Source organism: Lipophrys pholis (assembly GCF_963383615.2).
Source record: "Lipophrys pholis genome assembly, chromosome: 7".
In the NCBI taxonomy this organism is placed as follows: domain Eukaryota; kingdom Metazoa; phylum Chordata; class Actinopteri; order Blenniiformes; family Blenniidae; genus Lipophrys; species Lipophrys pholis.
In genome coordinates, this window is record NC_137638.1 from 22423880 (window position 1) to 22441825 (window position 17946).

At 42.2% G+C, this 17946-nt stretch overlaps 2 protein-coding genes across 2 annotated transcripts; one reads left to right on the forward strand and one right to left on the reverse strand.

Annotated features, from left to right (window-relative positions):
- Positions 1-906: 906 nt before the first annotated feature.
- Positions 907-9127, reverse strand: prkg1l (protein kinase cGMP-dependent 1, like). Its single transcript, XM_080466640.1, has 20 exons — positions 9086-9127; positions 8109-8301; positions 7870-7993; positions 7483-7649; positions 6802-6915; positions 5243-5348; positions 4917-4980; positions 4502-4579; positions 4196-4290; positions 3946-4011; positions 3769-3846; positions 3017-3113; positions 2764-2903; positions 2566-2655; positions 2332-2473; positions 2089-2252; positions 1854-1976; positions 1545-1607; positions 1387-1453; positions 907-1299 (listed from the first exon to the last, which is right to left on the reverse strand). The coding sequence occupies exons 2-20, from the start codon at positions 8296-8298 to the stop codon at positions 1216-1218; spliced, it is 2052 nt and encodes a 683-aa protein (XP_080322766.1). The 5' UTR covers positions 8299-8301; positions 9086-9127; the 3' UTR covers positions 907-1215.
- A 1527-nt stretch (positions 9128-10654) lies between these two features.
- On the forward strand, positions 10655-16986 carry ubl4a (ubiquitin like 4A). The gene is made up of 4 exons (XM_080466760.1): positions 10655-10869; positions 14653-14758; positions 14866-15110; positions 16352-16986. The coding sequence occupies exons 1-4, from the start codon at positions 10822-10824 to the stop codon at positions 16457-16459; spliced, it is 507 nt and encodes a 168-aa protein (XP_080322886.1). The 5' UTR covers positions 10655-10821; the 3' UTR covers positions 16460-16986.
- Positions 16987-17946: the final 960 nt, after the last annotated feature.

Consider the following 17946-nt stretch of genomic DNA (forward strand, 5'->3'; position numbering starts at 1 on the left):
TACTGTTGCTCGTTTTTACAAACTGCCCCTGACAGCATGGCTCTGACAGCATCACAGATATCTCAACTCGGGTCTCAGTGTTGTGTTGTGTCTGCTACTCTTAAGAAAATCAATGTTTTCTTTGACATTTTTACAAGTTTTTTTTCAGCTGGATTGGCCAGTTTTGGCCCATGTGTCTTATTTTCAGCTCTTTGAAATATTATTTTACATCGTACCATATCTTTATCATATATATTACTTGTTTTTTTAGTAATCTTCCCATTGTGTCTGACTATAGGTAAAAGGGAAGAGGCTATTAAAGGTTATGCTGTCCAGTAATACCACATTAAGTTTAAACATTTTAAGCCCCCTCGATCAAATTATGGATGAGCTTAATCTTGCTCTCCTGTCGCTCCATAGAAATTTAACAAATTTTTTTTTTTTAATATTTGAAAACAGGTCTGAGAGCAGTGACAAAGGAACATTTTGAAATAAACAAAGCAATTTTGGTAGTATAATAATTTTTAGGATGTTAATCCTCCCATTCACATCACAGATGTTGGTAATGGCATCCATCTATTCATTTATTCCCTCATCAAAGGTTCATTATTAGTGTCAACCTTCTCCCAAATATGTCTTTATATGATAATTAAAACTTTGACCAATAGTGTATTTATTTTCATTATTTCCTTGGGGGTGGGGTTCGGAAACAAACTTTTTAAGTGTTATGTCATTATGTCATCAACAACATGTCAGATTACCGTCCTGAATGCTTCAATCGACACAACCTCCTTTGTCTTTTAGTTCCTTTTGTAGGAATTGAGCTTTTCTGGAAAACTGAACCCACACTGACATCAAACACAAATGATGTGCATGTTTTCACCAAAGTCTCAACAAAGTGTAGCAGGCATAAGAAGAGAGCAAGGACAGAGTGAAACAACATGTTTGTTTGTTTATTTAGTTACATTCAACTGCGGTGATATCACAGGACTGTGTTTGTGACTCTATACAGACGTTACACCAACGAAACAGTCTCAGGTTAGCACGGTAGGCAACACGGTTCATTTATCAAACAATATCTGCGGTAAGTGATACCGTGGAAAATATTTTTGGTTTGAAAATATAATTAATTCTCGATGTCAGTAAGACTCGGGGCAGTGAATTATTCATGAGGACTAAACCTGGAAACGATGAAGTATTATCTGACAGTTTATTTTTCCACTTCACAGAGATCCGTCAGAAGTCCTCCCAGTTTGCGCAGGGCTCCACTGAGTCCTCCGTGTAAAATCGACACGTATTGTTTTCGGGAGGGTTTCTCACCTGGAAAACAGTGTAACAAGAATGAAATCAAATGAAACCAGAATATGCAACAACAGTGCAGACAAATTAAAACAGAGTATGTTTTACCTGAGGAACGGCCGGTGGTGTGAGTGTTCTTTTACAAAGTCCGTCCCAGTTGAATCCTTCAAACCATCTGAATAAAAAGTATCAGAGTACCTATAACACCACGTCTCCAAGTAGAGGTCGGAGGGGTTTTCTCCAGTGTGATAAATATGTAGTCTTACTTGTGCTTCTGAATGTCCTTGGCCCCGTTTCTTCGACTGCCCAGTCTCTCCGAGGGATTGCTCCTTTAAAAGTCAAAGAATACATGAATACATCAACCATTAAGTAATTATTCTATTGCTTCGTCCCAGCAAACGCTGGAGCCAGTGAACCTGCATTGTTTCTTCATCTCTTCTCATTTGTTTGTCAGCTGGAAGTAGGAAGTAAGCAAGTGTTTCTCTTTCTGTTTAAGTAAGCTCTAAGGAATCTGTAGAAAGGTGTCATTAGTTTTCATGTTGTGTTTCATTGCGTTGGATGTGCTTTATTTACACCTGCACAGTTTCTTTATGAGACTGGAGGCACTCTTGCTGATGGTTTTTGGGAAGTCGATCTGATCGATGCCGCGAATGGTCGCCGTTAGAATCTTCATCGGGTCGGAGCTGCTGAATGGGAGCCTGAGGAGAAGAAGAAGAAAAAAAAAAAAGTGAGCCTTTCAGGACACTTTCAATCTATAACGAGGGGAAAATGAGCTCTGAAAGCTTGGTTGTATAAAATTGCACAGCTTACCCACCACTCAGGAGTTCAAACACAAAAACCCCCAGTGACCAGAAGTCTGCAGAGGTACTGTGGCCTTTGTTCAGAATGATTTCAGGCGCCATGTAGCCCAGAGTACCGCAGAAAGTCCAGGTTTTCTTACCCATCTCAACCTTCTTCAGACACCTGGAGCCCGTCTATAAGAAACAGACTTGTAGACACTCACTGGTACCTTTGCTAAAACTCAATATGAGGACTTGTGATAAGTTGTAGTACCAGTTTGGCATAACCGTGCTCGTCCAGGATGACATTTTCAGGCTTGACGTCTCTATAGATGACATCTCGACTGTGCAGAAAGGTCAAGGCCCCGACAACACAGGCCGTATAGAGCCTCGTGCTGCATTCATCCAAACACCCCCTGAAACAGTTTGGTGCAGAAGTGATTAAACCCCTGTACTATAACGTAAAATCGTGAAATAGAGCAATTTCCCTTTAGTTTAAATGACTTACTTTTCTGTGAGTAGACTTGATAAATCCCCACCAAGGCATGCCTCTGTTAAAAAGTAAAGGCGCTCGGGATCTCGAAAGGTTTTATATAGCCTGTGATCAATAAATGTATAGAAATGTTAGCTCTCTTTACGTCATCAACACGTGTCGACAACAAGACCGTCATAAGTCATAATTAGTCGGCCGTGAACTGAGTGACACCTGACGATGAAGGAACAGCGGGTCTCCATCAAGACACGACCTTCATTCAGGACGTGTTCTTGTTGAGCGTCGTTGAGGATCATCTTCTTTGAGAGGACCCTCATGGCGAAAAGACTTGTGACGTTGCTCTTTAGTTGTACCTGAGAGCGGGGGGGAAATCGATACATTACATTATAGAAACATGGAATCTCAATGAGGCACAAGCACAAGCCATCTGTGTCATTGTGTGAGTAGCTATAAGATCAAGTATTACCAGGTCTACGTGACCAAACTCCCCAACTCCCAGAGTGCAAATAATCTGAAAATCGCTTAGGGTAGAAGACGAGAGCGGAGCTGGATCCACGTCTGGCCTGCTCAGAGGGAAAACAGGGGTGAGCCGCTATCTCATATTTGCTATTCGTGCATCGGTTGCAGCATTACTGTGAAGGTGAAGTGAATAACACACATTATCTCTTTATCGTGGCACCTGTTTGAGATGGGATAGGCAGCGGGTGAGCAGTTGATGTGTGAGAAGCAGGAAAAATAGGCTAAAGTAATGATTTGAGGGGCGGCAAATTGTGATGACTGGGTCAGCGCATTTCCAAAACGACAGCTCTGTGGCGTGTTTCTAGTCTGCAGAGGCAAATATTAGGACTGCATAACATTAGGCATTTTTGATACGGACAGCGGTGTTTCAAAAGCAGAGCGGGTGTTGATTTTTTTGGGTTTTTTATCCATTTTCACTTGATTTTTGTTTTTCTGACTTCTGGCCTTTTTCAAGCAGTGAAGCCGCGGCAGCGTCATCAAGGCTCATTGAATTACAAGCGCAGAGCAACGGTTGAGCCAGACGAGCTACCGTCGCTAAAACTGCTGCAGAGCTTAATGCTGGTTGTGACGGGAAGGTGTCACACTGCACAATACGTCAAAGTTTGTGGCGTATCTCGCAGCACAATGGCAGACTGTTGAGGCTGATTGTTAAGGCTGATTGTGTGAATGCAAATACTTTTGTGTTGCAATTCTCCTCACTTGACTTCAGATTCCTCACTCTGCTGGCCCTCCTGACTGGAGTCAAATGTCAACCCATCGATAACGTCTTTGAAGGCGCTGAAACGCAAAAGCCATTCATTCGTGATGCTGAAAGTGAATCGGTTACGATCTAAACATTGTGGTTTTTAATTAGCTTTTTTTAAAATAGAAACGTACTCTCTGTCTATCACTAAGCACGTAACGTCTTCAGCAGCAATCACATTCACTGTGCGAATGTCTTCACTAGAAGGAGAGACAAAACATAGGATGAAAGCTGGTCAATGTCACGCAGGTACATGTTTCCTAAATAGAGAATAAGGCTGGAATATATGGCACTCATGCTGTAGCATTCAACAAGTTGTGATTCCTAAAGGCTGCGGAAATTCCTGGACATCATGATGTGAAAAGTCCTATATTTGCTTCCTACCACCACAGAGCTTTTTCTCCAAACCACTGTCCCTCCGACAGCTTGGAGAGCACCGTGTGCTCTTCATGCCCCGGCCTCTTTTCTGTCACTGTCACCTGGAAAAACCCCAAAACAAAAGACAGAGCAAATGAAAAGGGAAGCAAGAGTGCAGAGCAAATGCAGTGAGGTCAATTATCATCACTGTAATGTCATTTCCAAAGCTGCTCTGACACTTTGTCCTCTTTAATTCAAATCTTTTTTTTTTTTTCCGCCCGCTATGCATGCCTCATTTCATCGGTGCAGCAGGCAGAGAGCATAAAGCTTTACCTGGCCTTTACTAATGATATAGAAAGTGTCTCCTGTGGCTCCCTGTCGAATGATGTAGTCTCCATCTTTGTAATGTGCCTATGAGAGAGAGATGACACGGGAAGCAAAGGGAGAAAAATTGCTTTTAAAAAAAGGAAATTGGGAGGAGACAAAAAAAATGACAGAAAAACCATCATATCCAGAAACAAGGAGCCATTAATTCCAGCTACCAGTGTGCCTGTTGGCTTACCAGTGTAAATCAGAAAAGACTCAGGGGCTGAGAGCAAACATTTCTGTTTACAAGGATCTGACAGTCCTTCTGTCTGCACACGTAATCTATTAGCTGAGTGAAGAGACTGTTTGAAGAGACAGAGATGGCCATACAATATTATGCATTGCATTAAAAAAAAAAAAAAAAAGAAAAAGTAATCTGTACCTCCTCCATGAGATCAGACATTTTCATGATGACATCCTCTGGCAACGACTGCAGGAAGGGAAGGCTGCGCACAAGTACAAAAGGGGGCATCGTTACGATATCATTGGCAATGGCAGGTTTGATACGAGTTAGATTTAATTTGTACACAGATAGTCGCTGTGTGAGCACACACCGAATATTTCTCTGGCTGGCGCCCAGAGGTAAAAGCCTACAGGCTGCATTATGATGACAGACAAATCAAATGACCCCTTCTGACATTGCCGGAATACAGAGCGGCTTTCTGGTGCCGCACCGTGTCAAATCAAGCATATCGGGCTGATGTTCACCTGCTCAGCAGCTCCACGGAATGAGAGAGACGGTTCAGACCTCGTTGCATAAGTATGGTCTGGTAGCTCTGGCGGTCGATAACCCACAGCTTGCTGTCCGTTTGTGCTGCACAACAATAGACAGAGGAAAAGGAGGGGATAAAGGTCTTCTCAGTGACAGCTGAACTCAGGTGGAAACACTTCGGTCAACCTCAAAGACACATGTTGCCTATGATGAATGTGGGCGTGTGATTCAGGTCGAGCTATGGCCTAAAGAGCAGAGCGGCGAAATGCTCTAGACTAAATAAGAAGAGATGTATGTGATTACTTTCCTTGTGGAGGATATTTAATAGTCTAATCTAATACCTTTCGACCTGACGACCCGTTTTCTTTATAATAGAGCTTGAAGGACAGTGTAAATTAATAATGACCCATATTGATTGTTTCACAGAAGCTTCCTGCAAGTGGAGGTAAATGTCCTCTCGACACTCTAATTATATCCAACATCTGACAATATGGTGCAGACCTGATAATCTTAATTTCACCGTTTGGCTCCAAGGTTCCACTTCACCGCCATATGACAAGCACTTAATGGCAGTTGCTTTCGTTTTTCTTTCTTTCTTTCTTTTTCATTTCCACCAGAGATTTCTCGAAAAGGTGAAATCCTCATCTCAGACGAGGGTTTGGAGGATTCTGGAGCCCCACTTGGTGGTGACGCCCTGTTTTCACCTACTCCTTTATAACTGTCACAATGAAAGGCATCGCACAAGCAGACGCCTCACTGATGGTCTCAGATGGCCACATAAAAAAAAAAAGAGAAGGAAAAAAAAGAAGCAATTTCAGGTCAGGCAGGAGATAAACGCAGCGGGCTCGGAACGGATCCAAAGAGAGGGTCTGACACAAACGGACCCAGAACAAAGGACGGCGGACTGCCGGCATGAACTGAGCTTTGTTACCGGAGAGCAGACGAGGAGTGTAATAACCATACATCGGAAAAGGCTGGTTACAAGATAAACGCAAAGCCGTAGAAGAAGAGCAGGAGAAACGTTGAGGGACCAACCACAGAAAATAAACAGATTTTTCCACTGAAGCTGGTCCGGGCCACTTCCACAGCCGACTTATTTGTGAAACCGGGTCAGATGCAGGCGGCGATGGCTGGGAAAGTTTCCCCAGGGGACTCTGTGATCAGCCGCGAGACGGAAATGACTGCACACTTTCTATTTTATCAGAGATGTGACAACTTTTCACCCCAGAAATGTGCACATGAAATCTGATCAAATGCGTCAGGAAATCTTTTCAAAAGTGTTGGTTGATGCATGTGGGATTGAAAAGAGGAGACGTGGCGCTCAGACCGTTGGCTGTTCAGCTGAACATTTTCTAAATCACCCCACATTTCGGAAAAGCGATTAGAAACACCAGTGTCCTGTCAGAAATCTGTCTGCTTGAGATTTTCTGTTGAAAAACTGAATTATTTATATTCCCGTCAAATTAGAATTAATGGCAGCGTAATGCCACCAGTGTTTCAGTTTGACAGCCACTCAGTGATGAGAATGAAAGTCGACGTCACAATGCTTTGATACCTGAGACGGAGTAGATGTGAGTGCAGTTGTAGAGCAACGCCAGCTCTCCAAACATGTCTCCTGGTTCGATTGTGAGGAGCTTGATTCCATCTTTTGTCATCTCCAGCCTCCCTTCTGTCAATAGACATACACTCAGTGAGGAAACGCTGCATGTACACAAGATAGAGAGGTGCTGCCTGAATGAAGCTCTGTCTGAGTCTGGGTCTGAGTCTTATTGTTCACATAACCGATTTTCACATCAGCGGCTGAGATTAGGGGAGAAAAGAATAAAGGGAAGATTGGGCAGCTTCTCTTCATCACCTGTAACAGTTCACATTCAGCCAATATTGCTCAGGAGAAGGAAACACTGGCGAAATATGCGAGCAGGGCAACGCACAACCTCTTGTCTCCTGGGTCCTCAGGTTCAAGTTGACGTCTCAACACATTGCAGTGCAATGTAGGTCACTGGCTGTTCTCGAAGTATCTCCTCTTTTCTTGCTCAGACATGCAGTTGTCTCACTAATACTGTGCTCACAGGAAGGTCAGATTATCTAATTAAATTGCGAGCCAGCCGCGATATGTACAGATAGGATGGTTATAAATCATTTCATCTGGATTTTAAGCAGTTATCATATTAGGGAAATCCTAATAACACACTTAAGTATGATTAATGTGAGGAATTGTAAGAAGAAAACGAGTTACCTTCTAAAACATAGGCCTGAGCCCCAGTAGCCCCTTCCTGAATGACATAACAGCCTTGATTGATGGCGGTGCAACACATACAGGCTGTGATGGCGCTTATTTCTCCTTCATCAAGGTTCTTCAACAAGTCATTTTTCACCAACGCTGCCTGAATCAGCCTCTGAGACCTGAAAACACGCAGGTGAAAGGACACGAATTCTGCATTTCACAGCAAATTATCTAACACCTTGAATACAGTGTCCTAGGCTACAGCATTGGAAGTGATTAGAAATATTTGTTGATGTCTGCGTGAGTCATGCAGAAAGCAGTCACTGAGCCTTAAACATCGGAGGGTCTGATTCTTCAGTTGGCGGAGATGTATACTGAGAGAACGCAGCGTGCTCTTACTCCTGGCTTTTGTCACAGTTTCTGTGTGAAACCAAGGTGAGAGTCACGGGGTCCACGCTGAAGGGTTCACAGATGACTGTCTTCCTGCTGGATCTCTGGCTGCTCTCACTCTGAGCCGCACAAGCTACAGAAAGAACCGCACATCATATAAAAGACAGCATTTAAACGTGGTTCAAGGTTTATTTTCTTTTTCTTTTTCGCTTTGAAGCCGTGACGTGAAAAAGCATTCTGCTCTGTACCTGCGCCGGCTGCAGACGTTCCTGGGAGAGAGACGGTGGCTCTGTAGCGATCCAGCTCTTCCTGCAGTCTCCGAATGAGCTCATCCTTGGTGTCCAACTCCAGCTCCAACTCATCTATGAGCGTGTCCCTCTGGCGAAGCTCCTCAATCTTTAGCTGCAGGGCAAATTGCAGATCTCGAAGCGTCCCCATCACCTGCAAACACCAGCGGCAAATTCTACCTCTAATTACTCAGTAACATGCATGTGAGTGGCTCATTCCACATCAAATTAATATTTTCTGTCTGACTTTGAAATGCAACAAGTTCTCTTTTATTGGAAGAATCACAGCGAAATCAAAAAAACATTAATTTTTGAGATATTTGTATTAATACTATATTCATAAATACAATGGTTTCTGCTTGTAGATAGATAGATAGATAGATAGACAGATAGACAGATAAATAGATGGATAGTGTTTCAAGGACTCAGTTTTCAGAGCAATAAAAAGAAGTCGATGGATGTCTTTGTCCACTGAGCTTGCAGTGCAAGGTTTCCAGGGACAGAGCACACAATACAGCTTATTTATTCCTGCTCCACTCTGTTTACTCTGTTATTGTGTTTATCTATTGGACTTCCCCTCCTGCATCTTAATAGAAAAAAAATAATAATTCAAGGGCACTTGGAAAAGAAATGGTAAGAAAGCAGAGAAAAGAGGCATGTGTTGCAGGAGTTATGCAAAAAGACAGAAAAAAAACAAAAAAAAAGACAACAACAACTCACCACTGACTTCAACATACAAGTCCCAACAGAGATTAACAAAATAGATTTATCATGCGAGTATCAGTGCCACACAGTCTAAAAGATAATCTGTTAATAGACAGTTATATTTCCAATAGATTGTCGATATGGCTCATTCTGCAGAATGTAAGAATACTAACACGGTCCTCCGGTATTTTCCAACACACACACACACACACACACATACACAGAGCACTCACCACGCGCTGCCCGCCTGGTTGTGGAGTCTGTCTCACTTGTCCTGGATCGGTTCGTCCCGGCGTGTGTGCGCGCTCACAGCCCACCCGACAGGTGCACGCCCCCTCGTTAGCCGCACAGTGAAGGATGCGCGTGTCTCTCTCCGGGGCTGCGCGCAGACAGCAGCCAATCACATGACCGACACAGAGGAGATCATCCGGGAGGCTGAAGTGAGAAATGCTTGGACTGGATCAGAACTGGGTCAGAGGGTCCTCGGGGTATTTCTCAGCCCGGTGGGAGAGGCGGGTCTCCTGCACACTGGATTAATTATTTGACTCCTGCAACACAGTGTGAAGGAGATTAGCACCTGGCTGAGAGCACTGGAGCTTTAGTCACTCTGTCTTCATCTGCACGCGGCAAAGTGGACCAGCTGTGTGGTTCAATAGATTTTATGACATTTTCTTAAAGCAATTACTTTTCACTGTCACTGCGATGAATGAAGTGGCGCTCACATTATTGCTTAAAAACAAAAAAGAAGAAGCTGGCTGAATGAAACATATGTGGCTCTTCAGCTCCTCTGTAGAGGCTCCATGAAGCTTTCTGAAAATGATGTAGAAATAAACGTTCTCTTTCTTATTTTTATGTTAATTGCATCCCACACTGATTTTCAAGTATGGTCTAATCTCAAGGCTCTATTCTAATCAGGTAAAACAAAACAGGATGGCAAAAAATAAAGAAAGGATAAAATGGGTAAAACTACTCAAGAAATGAAATAACTCAGGAAAAAGTGGTCAAACTTGTTGATATAACGTTTTTTTTCTTAGGAATAAAAATGGAACAAATAGGAAACGTAAGGGGAAGGGAAGAAAGAAAAACGTTTTTGAAAAAGAAGGAAAAAGATAGAAAATGGGTAAAAAGAAAATTTAAAAAAGGCAAAAAGAAAGAATAAGAAAAAGACGGAAGAAATACAAAAAACAAAAAAAATAAAAAGGAACCCCTAAAATAACCCAGATACATAAAAATGGCTGAAGTGGGACAATCCATGCAAACAAACAGCAAAAACTTCTAAAAATGGCTACAAAAGCTAAACATGTAATACAGTTGCAGCTGTGACATTTTAAAAATGCAACCTGCAATTGCTGTTTTTCTTCGTTTCAGATAATTAACACGTTTTGCATATCCAGAGACATTTTGGATTGATGGAAAATCTCAAAAACGTTTCTTTAGGTCATGCAGGTTGCACACAGAAGGCTACAAAAAAACAGCCCATACAACTTCAGTTGATTTCGGTGATCAAAGTCGAAGAAAAATATTGCTGTCAAAATCTCAGAATTCAAAATACAATATGGAGAAAACTTCTGAAATAAATGTAGGCTAGAACTCATTTATACTTTGATGCTTGGATTTTATTGTTTTCACTCCTGCTTTATTTTCAAATCAACCCTAAAACAGGTTGTCTTGGCTTTTCTAAGATTAATATGTTTTATGGTGAAGCAATTTAAATCACAGCCACCAAAATAGGTTGCCCTTTCTTTCTGCGCTGCCTATGTTGTAATACCACACTCCGGGCACTGTGTGGCAGTAGTTCGCTCAATCTGAAGCTGTTGTGCAGTGAACGTCTGTGGGAGAAGAAGATGAGCTGTTAAAAAGAGAGGAACCACTAAGAATATTAAGAACTAATAATAAAGTTACGCTAGCGGAGTTTGTTTGTTCCTTTGTTATACTGTCGGGGGACTGCGTTTTGTTCGGGGTTTCAAAGATGATTCTCACGGTGAAACCTCTTCAAGGAAAAGAGTGCAGCGTGCAGGTGAGTGAAGCGCCGCCGCTAACAGAATGCTAAATGCTAAAGAGGCTCGCCTGTTTCGCCCCGGCTGCTCTGATCTGCCCCACGCCGCGTCTCGTAAAGACAACGGGACATATTCTTATTGACTCTACGCGGGTGTTATTAAGCAAAATACTCCATGGCTTAAAATAAGACGGATTAACAGACATCGCCTTTCAGTTACGAGTCAACGTTAGCTCGCCTGTTAGCCACATCCTGGAGTAATGCGCCCTCAGACTTTCCTCTGCGTTACATCTTCTAAACTCCGCAGATCAGAGGCACCTGGTGGTCGTGTGGCTTCGTCTGGCTTTTTGTCAGCTCATTTGAAGCTTGAACGTTGCTGTTAACCCGGTCTTAACCACATTATAGTCATACGTGCGTAATATGTTCTCTGATAGTACTTGTGTCGCTTGGTAATTTTATAAATTACAATGTGCCTGATCGTTGTTAAATAAATGTACCTTACCAACATATTTTGTGTGTTTGTTGCACCATGTGTTCACTGGGTGCCTGTCTGAGCCCCAGTGTGGGCCTCCTGTTTGAACACGATAAGGTTACAGGATGAGGCACAAACAACAACAGGGGTACACCGGAATACATAACACAGCTGGTTGATGAGTGATATGAAGGTTTATTACTTAACTGTACGGGTCTGTGTTGTTTTTAAAAGCATTACTGTATCTCGTCATTAAATTACCTTCCAGTGTATAGCAGTTACAGCCCAAGTCCTTGTGTCAGATTAAAATCTTCATCATACTTGTACATTCATCCATCTTCTATCCTTATCATTGTGAGCAGTGGTGGCCTAGCAGGTAGAGAAGCAGACTTTGGACCAGACGTTTGCAGGTCACTACTGTGGGTCCCTGAGCAAGAGTAGTATGTTGAAGTTATTTCACTTCATCCTATGTAGGGCCACAGGGCTGAGCCATGTTGACGATGGGCAAAGGTGTGTTACATCCTGGACCCGTCACTATTCCATCACAGGGCCCAAACTGATCTGGAACGTATATATTTTGTGTTTAATAGTCAGTATTAAATATCTGTAAATGGTTTTGTGTCACTGCATTGTTTATTTATATATTGTTTAATATTTACAAATGTAATACTGTTTTGGATTTCAGAGGTCTCGATTTAGCCATTTGTTTATCTTTGTTTTGTGTTATTTGTTTTGAACTGGATTGCTTTATATCAACAGCTATTTTTCTTCAGCTGCAATATGAACAGGGCAGAATAGAAAGAAATAGGAATCAAACACAGCAGCATAATGCATTATAGTTCAAGAGCAGTGTAAACTTCGAACTTAAAAATGCAACAATCAAAGGATAACTACTTAAAAAAAATGTACATACAGTTCAACTTCATCTCATTTTATTGTATAGTTTCATTAGATTATGAAACTAGAACAAATTCCATGACAAGTGAGTGTAGGTTCGTAATCGAACGGTGGAAAAAATGTTAAGTTAGAGTTGCAAAGATGGCAAACTCTCCAGAAAGTCCTCAAACAACAAATTCTATATTTCTTTGTTGTTTGAGTTTCATATCGATTAAACTTTTTTCTGATTCTTTACTTTCTTTGTGATAATAAACTAAATGCTTCTTATCTTAATACCCAGATTTACAATATTGCTGATTAACTTTTTGTTTTCAAGCCCAAGCAACTAATCAATTGAAGAGATAATTTGTAAATGTATTAATTATGTAAAAAAAAAAGGTAGTAATTTAGTTTTGCAGTGACAAAATTCAATCCAACTTCCATCATGCGAGGTAAACAAAACATTTATACAAAAATCAGGATGGATTCTATGACACTCGCTCAATTCTCACCAGGATAAATCACCCCGGTATCTTGCGCTGAATGTCCAGAGCAGGATATGTTCTGGATAAGAGGTCCGAGCTCCGCCCAATCAGATCTCTTGGAAAATGACCTGCCCATTTTTAAATGAGGTGAGCAGGTTCAGCGCTGAGCTGCAGCGGAGAGGAGATGAGAAATTAATTTAGAGTGATCCATCCATCCCTTTTCTTCCGCTTATCCGTTTCCGGGTCGCGGTGCTCAGACTGCCACCCAGATCACATCGCACCGATTAAGAACCTTTCCTGCAGGTGGTGAGCCCACGGGAAGGTGGCGCCCGTGGGACATGAACCCACTACCCTGAGATCCTGTCATGCTCTACCAATTGAGCTAGCCGGGGGAACCTTAGAGCGATCTTTTTGACATAATAAAATAAGTCCTGGTCACTGAGGCTTTGAAGGATGTTTTTGTTGTTGACTTGTTCCAGGTCTGTTTATCTCCACGAGGGTTGATCTGGAATAATGAGGTTAATGATCACACCTGGCAGAACTGTAGAAACATGAATTTATGGAGCGCAGAACTCCTCGTGTCGTCGCCGTGATGAATTAATATTCCAACACAAGAGAAACTCAGCCTCAAAACAACTGGACGAAAAATCTGAACTAAAAGAAGAGCAGTGTCCTCACTGCTCTTCTTTTCAGCCTGAAACGTTTCTGCTGTAATAAAGTGAAATTGATTGATCAGTGGACGTGCTGTCTGTTTATATCGCTGATAAATTAATATCCTATAATCTCATGAAGTCACGCATTAACAAGTCGGGAACGTTCTGTCTTTGGCTGAAGCAGCAGTGTTGCTTTTAATTTTAGGCATGTTTTAATTCTTCATCTTCTCTGAGAATAATCGCTCCTTCAGTAATCTGTAAACTGCGCTGCAGGATTTCTCTGTGCGTGTGACTGGTCAGACGCTGCAAACTCCGGCCCTTTCACGTGAACGCGCACACGTAGGTCTGGGTTGAACCAGAGAGTTGATAACCTGCTTCCTCGTAACGGTGATCAGGATCACGTGTGTCTGGATAAGTCAACCCAGGAAACAGAGAGAGATCCTGGATATGTTGATCCCGGTTTGTAGTTCAGGCCTCGAGTGTAGCCTGGATTTACCTGAGATCAACTAACTCCAACTGCCCTGCATCTCTGAATAATATAAAGTGGGATTGAAGGTGACGGATATTTGTTTTGAAATGATGTTTAAGGTGTGTTAAAATGGATGATGCATGAATGAATACCTCGCCAAGAGAAAGAGCTTGCCTTTTACAGTACATTTCAAGATGTTTTTTATTGATTTCATGTGCCACTGTTACGACAAGTCTTTCACTTAAGGTACGGTACACAACTTACTGAAAGTGTGCAGAGAGCATCAGTATGTGACCCAGTAGCTCTTTCACTCGCATCTTCTTTTTTCCAAGAGCGCCGCTGAAAATAAAATGTTACCCACCCGCAGCCAAGTATCCCTACAAATAACTGTGTTTACTCTGCTTTTTGGGAATAACAGTCGCAGCATGCTTTTTGAGTGGAAAGAAACAAACAGGCCTTTTCTAACGATCGATGTGTAGATTGCTCTCATTCTTGTGAATTTCAGTGGAACATTGTTAAAATAGAGAGTGTGTGTGTGTGTGTGTGTGTGTGTGTGTGTGTGTGTGTGTGTGTGTGTGTGTGTGTGTGTGTGTGTGTGTGTGTGTGTGTGTGTGTGTGTGTGTGTGTGTGTGTGTGTGTGTGTGTGTGTGTGTGTGTGTGTGTGTGTGTGTGTGTGTGTGTGTGTGTGTGTGTGTGTGTGTGTGTGTGGTAAAGCACACTGACCTTTGATGTCAGTGTTTGTGGATTGATCCCCGTCAGCTGTCTCATCATTGGTGTGTGATTGTGATTAAAAATGTCTTAAACGTTAAATGCTGCCGCTGTAACATTTGCCCGGCTGTGTTGTTGCAGGTGACTGAAGATGAAAAAGTCTCCACAGTCAAGGAACTCGTGTCGGAACGTCTCAACATACCGGCGAACCAGCAGCGGTTACTCTACAAAGGGAAAGCGCTGGCAGGTACAACAGACAAGACATAAGTAGATTTATCACATTCATCAATTCTTTTCTTCGTCCCTCAAATGTTTACCTCTTTGATGACTGTAGACTGTATGTCCTTCCTTCAGATGAACACAGACTGAGTGATTACTCCATCGGGCCAGAGGCTAAATTGAACCTGGTGATCCGTCCTGTGGGGGAGAGGACTGGAGCGTCGGGGTCGGCCGTCGCCGGCAGCAGCAGCAGCAGCAGCAGCAGCAGCAGCAGCAACAGCAGCACCTCACATGGAGGAGTGTTCCAGAGTGTCTCCACCATACTGGCTCGACATTTCACTCCAGCAGATGCAGCTAAAGTCCACGAACAACTTATTAAGGTATTTAAACCCTTTTACCTTTGGTCACTCTGATCTTGATGAAGCTGAATATTTGCTCCTACTTGTAGTTTATTGGATGGTTGTAGTTTCTAAGTGGCATCGCGTTTCTCACACCAGTCCCTGCGATTTTAAGAGTAGTATTTAAATCTTTATTGGTCAGATCCATGAGCCTGTTTGTTGAATAAAATCCTCTGTACAAAACCAAAACTTGGCTGTTCATGTTCCTCTGATGATCTCTGCCGGCCGGCGAAGTCCTCAAAAACTCACTATGGCTTTGACTGATCTCTTTGTTGAAGCTGGTTTGTATGATTCTACATTTTTCTTTTTCTGAACTCCTTTGGTTAAAGCACTTTCTAACCATGTTTTTTCAGCTCGCACAAATGGAATTGTGAAAGCTGCAAATGGAACACATTTAGGGGAGCATCAGCTGCAGGTTGAAATGGTTTGGGGGGACAATTGTGTAGAATTAACATGGAGCTGTGAGGAAAATGTAACTTAATGTCTGAGAACATGTGCAAGCGTTTCCAGGTGACGGCTCCGGTGAGTCCTTGGATGTGTGAAGTTTTAAGAACTTATTCCAGAGAGACATTATTTTTAGCTCTCTGTGAATAACAGTTAGTCTACTGTAGGGAGGTAACACTCCTCTTCAGCAGGTTTCCTTTAACAAACTCTGAGCGCCTCTCAGTCTCCAGCCCTCGTCACGAGCTTGAAGAAACTGTCTCACACAGTCTCAATTTTTAGTCACACAGTCTGCAGCTATAGAGATATAAAATCTACATTACATTGGGAAAAGATGTCGGTTTGTTCCTCAGTGAAGATTTTGTTTTATTGTTCTATTACTCACTCATGAAAAGGTCCATCTTGTAGAATATCTTTGTTGAAATAGTTTTCCTGGATTGATTTTGTACGTAGCTTTCACTGTTTTATGTTGTTTTTTGTGTAAATTGTTGACTTGCTCAGTTCGCCTGACTCTGCTTTTAGTACTCTGTTAGCATTGGCCTGAGTTTGGAAACAAGACTTGAGTTTCTGACGCATTTCTGAATGAATAAAAAAAGTAATTACCATTACTGAGTTTTCTGCCGGTTTGTATGCCTTTTTATCCCTGAAATATTTCTAGTCCTGTCAAGCAGCACACTCGTGAAATCCCCTCCTTTGTCTCTCCGTCCTTATTACACATAAACAACCGCTTCAGTAACTTCAATCGAAATAATCAGTCTTTTCTCTTTCTTTTTCTTCGGAAGGATTATGAGCGTTCCCTTCGACAGCTCAGCCTGGACGACATTGAGCGCCTGGCGGGGAGGCTGCTTCACCCAGACGGCGAGAACATGGACACTTCATACATGGACTAAGAATGCGCCGCGCTTCAAGCTGCTTTGGTTCCGACTGGTGTTTTGAGAGGCGCTCAGTGCTCGGACATGCGTACAGTGTTGATAGTGTGAGGCTGTATCAGTTTCTGTGCAGAGAGCTCGCGGCGTGTGAGCGTGGATAACAGTGACTGATTATCTCTGCACCGGGGCTTTCTTATCCACGCGCCAAGGACTTGGATAAGAAAACACGGCTACTTTGAATCGGCCCTTGTCATTCGATGGCGCTGTAATGGCTCCTCTCCTGATCGCGTAATATCCGAACACAAAGGATTCCATTCGTGCTGTTTGTTTGTTTTTTTTTCCACATGATCTCTGGCTGCTACCAAACCCAGGGGCCTCTAACTTCTACTGGAGGGTATTTATTTGTAATCTGTGTTAAATGTTTTTTTGTTTTTTTTTCTTCTTCTTCTTCTTCTTTTAACCCACCGGGAGCAGGTAATCCGTGTTTTATCCAATAACTTACTGATGACCGTTGTTAATTTGTAAATATGTTTCTATTTACAAACATTAAAATATAAAAATATACTTGCTCTTTGTGTTGTCTATTCATGCACGTATACCCAGCGCTCAGACCGTTGTGGGGAGAAGTGTTGAGCTTAGCTGCCTGTCCAGGAGGTTCTCTGCCAGTGTGCTGCATCCCAGGACAGAACAAGGGTGTAGAATATGGACGGACATCATGTCCAACCTGCCAGCTCACTGTCGATTCTTGTTTTGGTCTTGGAGATGGCTGCGCATGTAAATGTACTGAGACTAAACTAGTAAGCTGCTAATAACTTTTTATGTGCCGTCGCAGCTCGTAGGACTGCACATCTTTCATCTCCCTGCTTCCAGAACGTCTCCTGAGGCTTCAAACACATTGACACTCTCCATAATGAACGAGGGCAAAAGTCACTATCACCGTCTCTGGCCAAAAGTCAAGGTAGCTGTCACTTCGTTCATGTCCCTTTATGTGAATTCAACATCTCGGCTTAGCGCGCATGTTGCGTTTCAGTAAACTCCCACGGCTGTAAAACTAAAGGCAAATGACCTCCAAGCATTTTTGTGTAGTTTGTCAAGTTTTGAAGGTTTAAGGAGAATTATGAAAAAAAAAAAAAAAAAGGTCTTGTATTTAATTCCAGAATACAAACTGTTGTTTTGACATATTGACGGTTTTCACAGAGGGGACTCTGAATATCTTTTATTGTTATCAGAAAGTACTTTCAGCAGTCATTGAAAAATGAACCTGTTTTCTTTTTCTTAGAAATAAGATGTTACGTAAGTCACGCTATGAATGATGTATGAAGAAAGCTTTTGTTAAAAAAACAACAAAAAAAACTTCAAATTAAAAGAATAACATTGGAAAGCTTAGTACTGGTAAATGCTGCTGCAATAATGGGGGAAAAAAAACAACTATTTCAACCATTTTTCAGTTTGCAGGGCATTTTCTCCAGATTATTTCTCCCAATCTGGTTCAAATATCTGGTCTGAAT

Bases quoted from the DNA above. Each gene is read 5' to 3' on its own strand.
- prkg1l (XM_080466640.1), bottom strand. From the start codon at position 8,298: ATGGGGACGCTTCGAGATCTGCAATTTGCCCTGCAGCTAAAGATTGAG. The intron at 2,656-2,763 runs GTGTCACTCAGT...TATTGATCACAG, and splicing joins CGCTGTTCCTTCATCGTCAG to GCTATATAAAACCTTTCGAG. The intron at 1,608-1,853 runs GTGTAAATAAAG...TGACTTTTAAAG, and splicing joins CTCATAAAGAAACTGTGCAG to GAGCAATCCCTCGGAGAGAC.
- ubl4a (XM_080466760.1), top strand. From the start codon at position 10,822: ATGATTCTCACGGTGAAACCTCTTCAAGGAAAAGAGTGCAGCGTGCAG. The intron at 10,870-14,652 runs GTGAGTGAAGCG...GTGTTGTTGCAG, and splicing joins GAAAAGAGTGCAGCGTGCAG to GTGACTGAAGATGAAAAAGT. The intron at 14,759-14,865 runs GTACAACAGACA...TCCTTCCTTCAG, and splicing joins CAAAGGGAAAGCGCTGGCAG to ATGAACACAGACTGAGTGAT.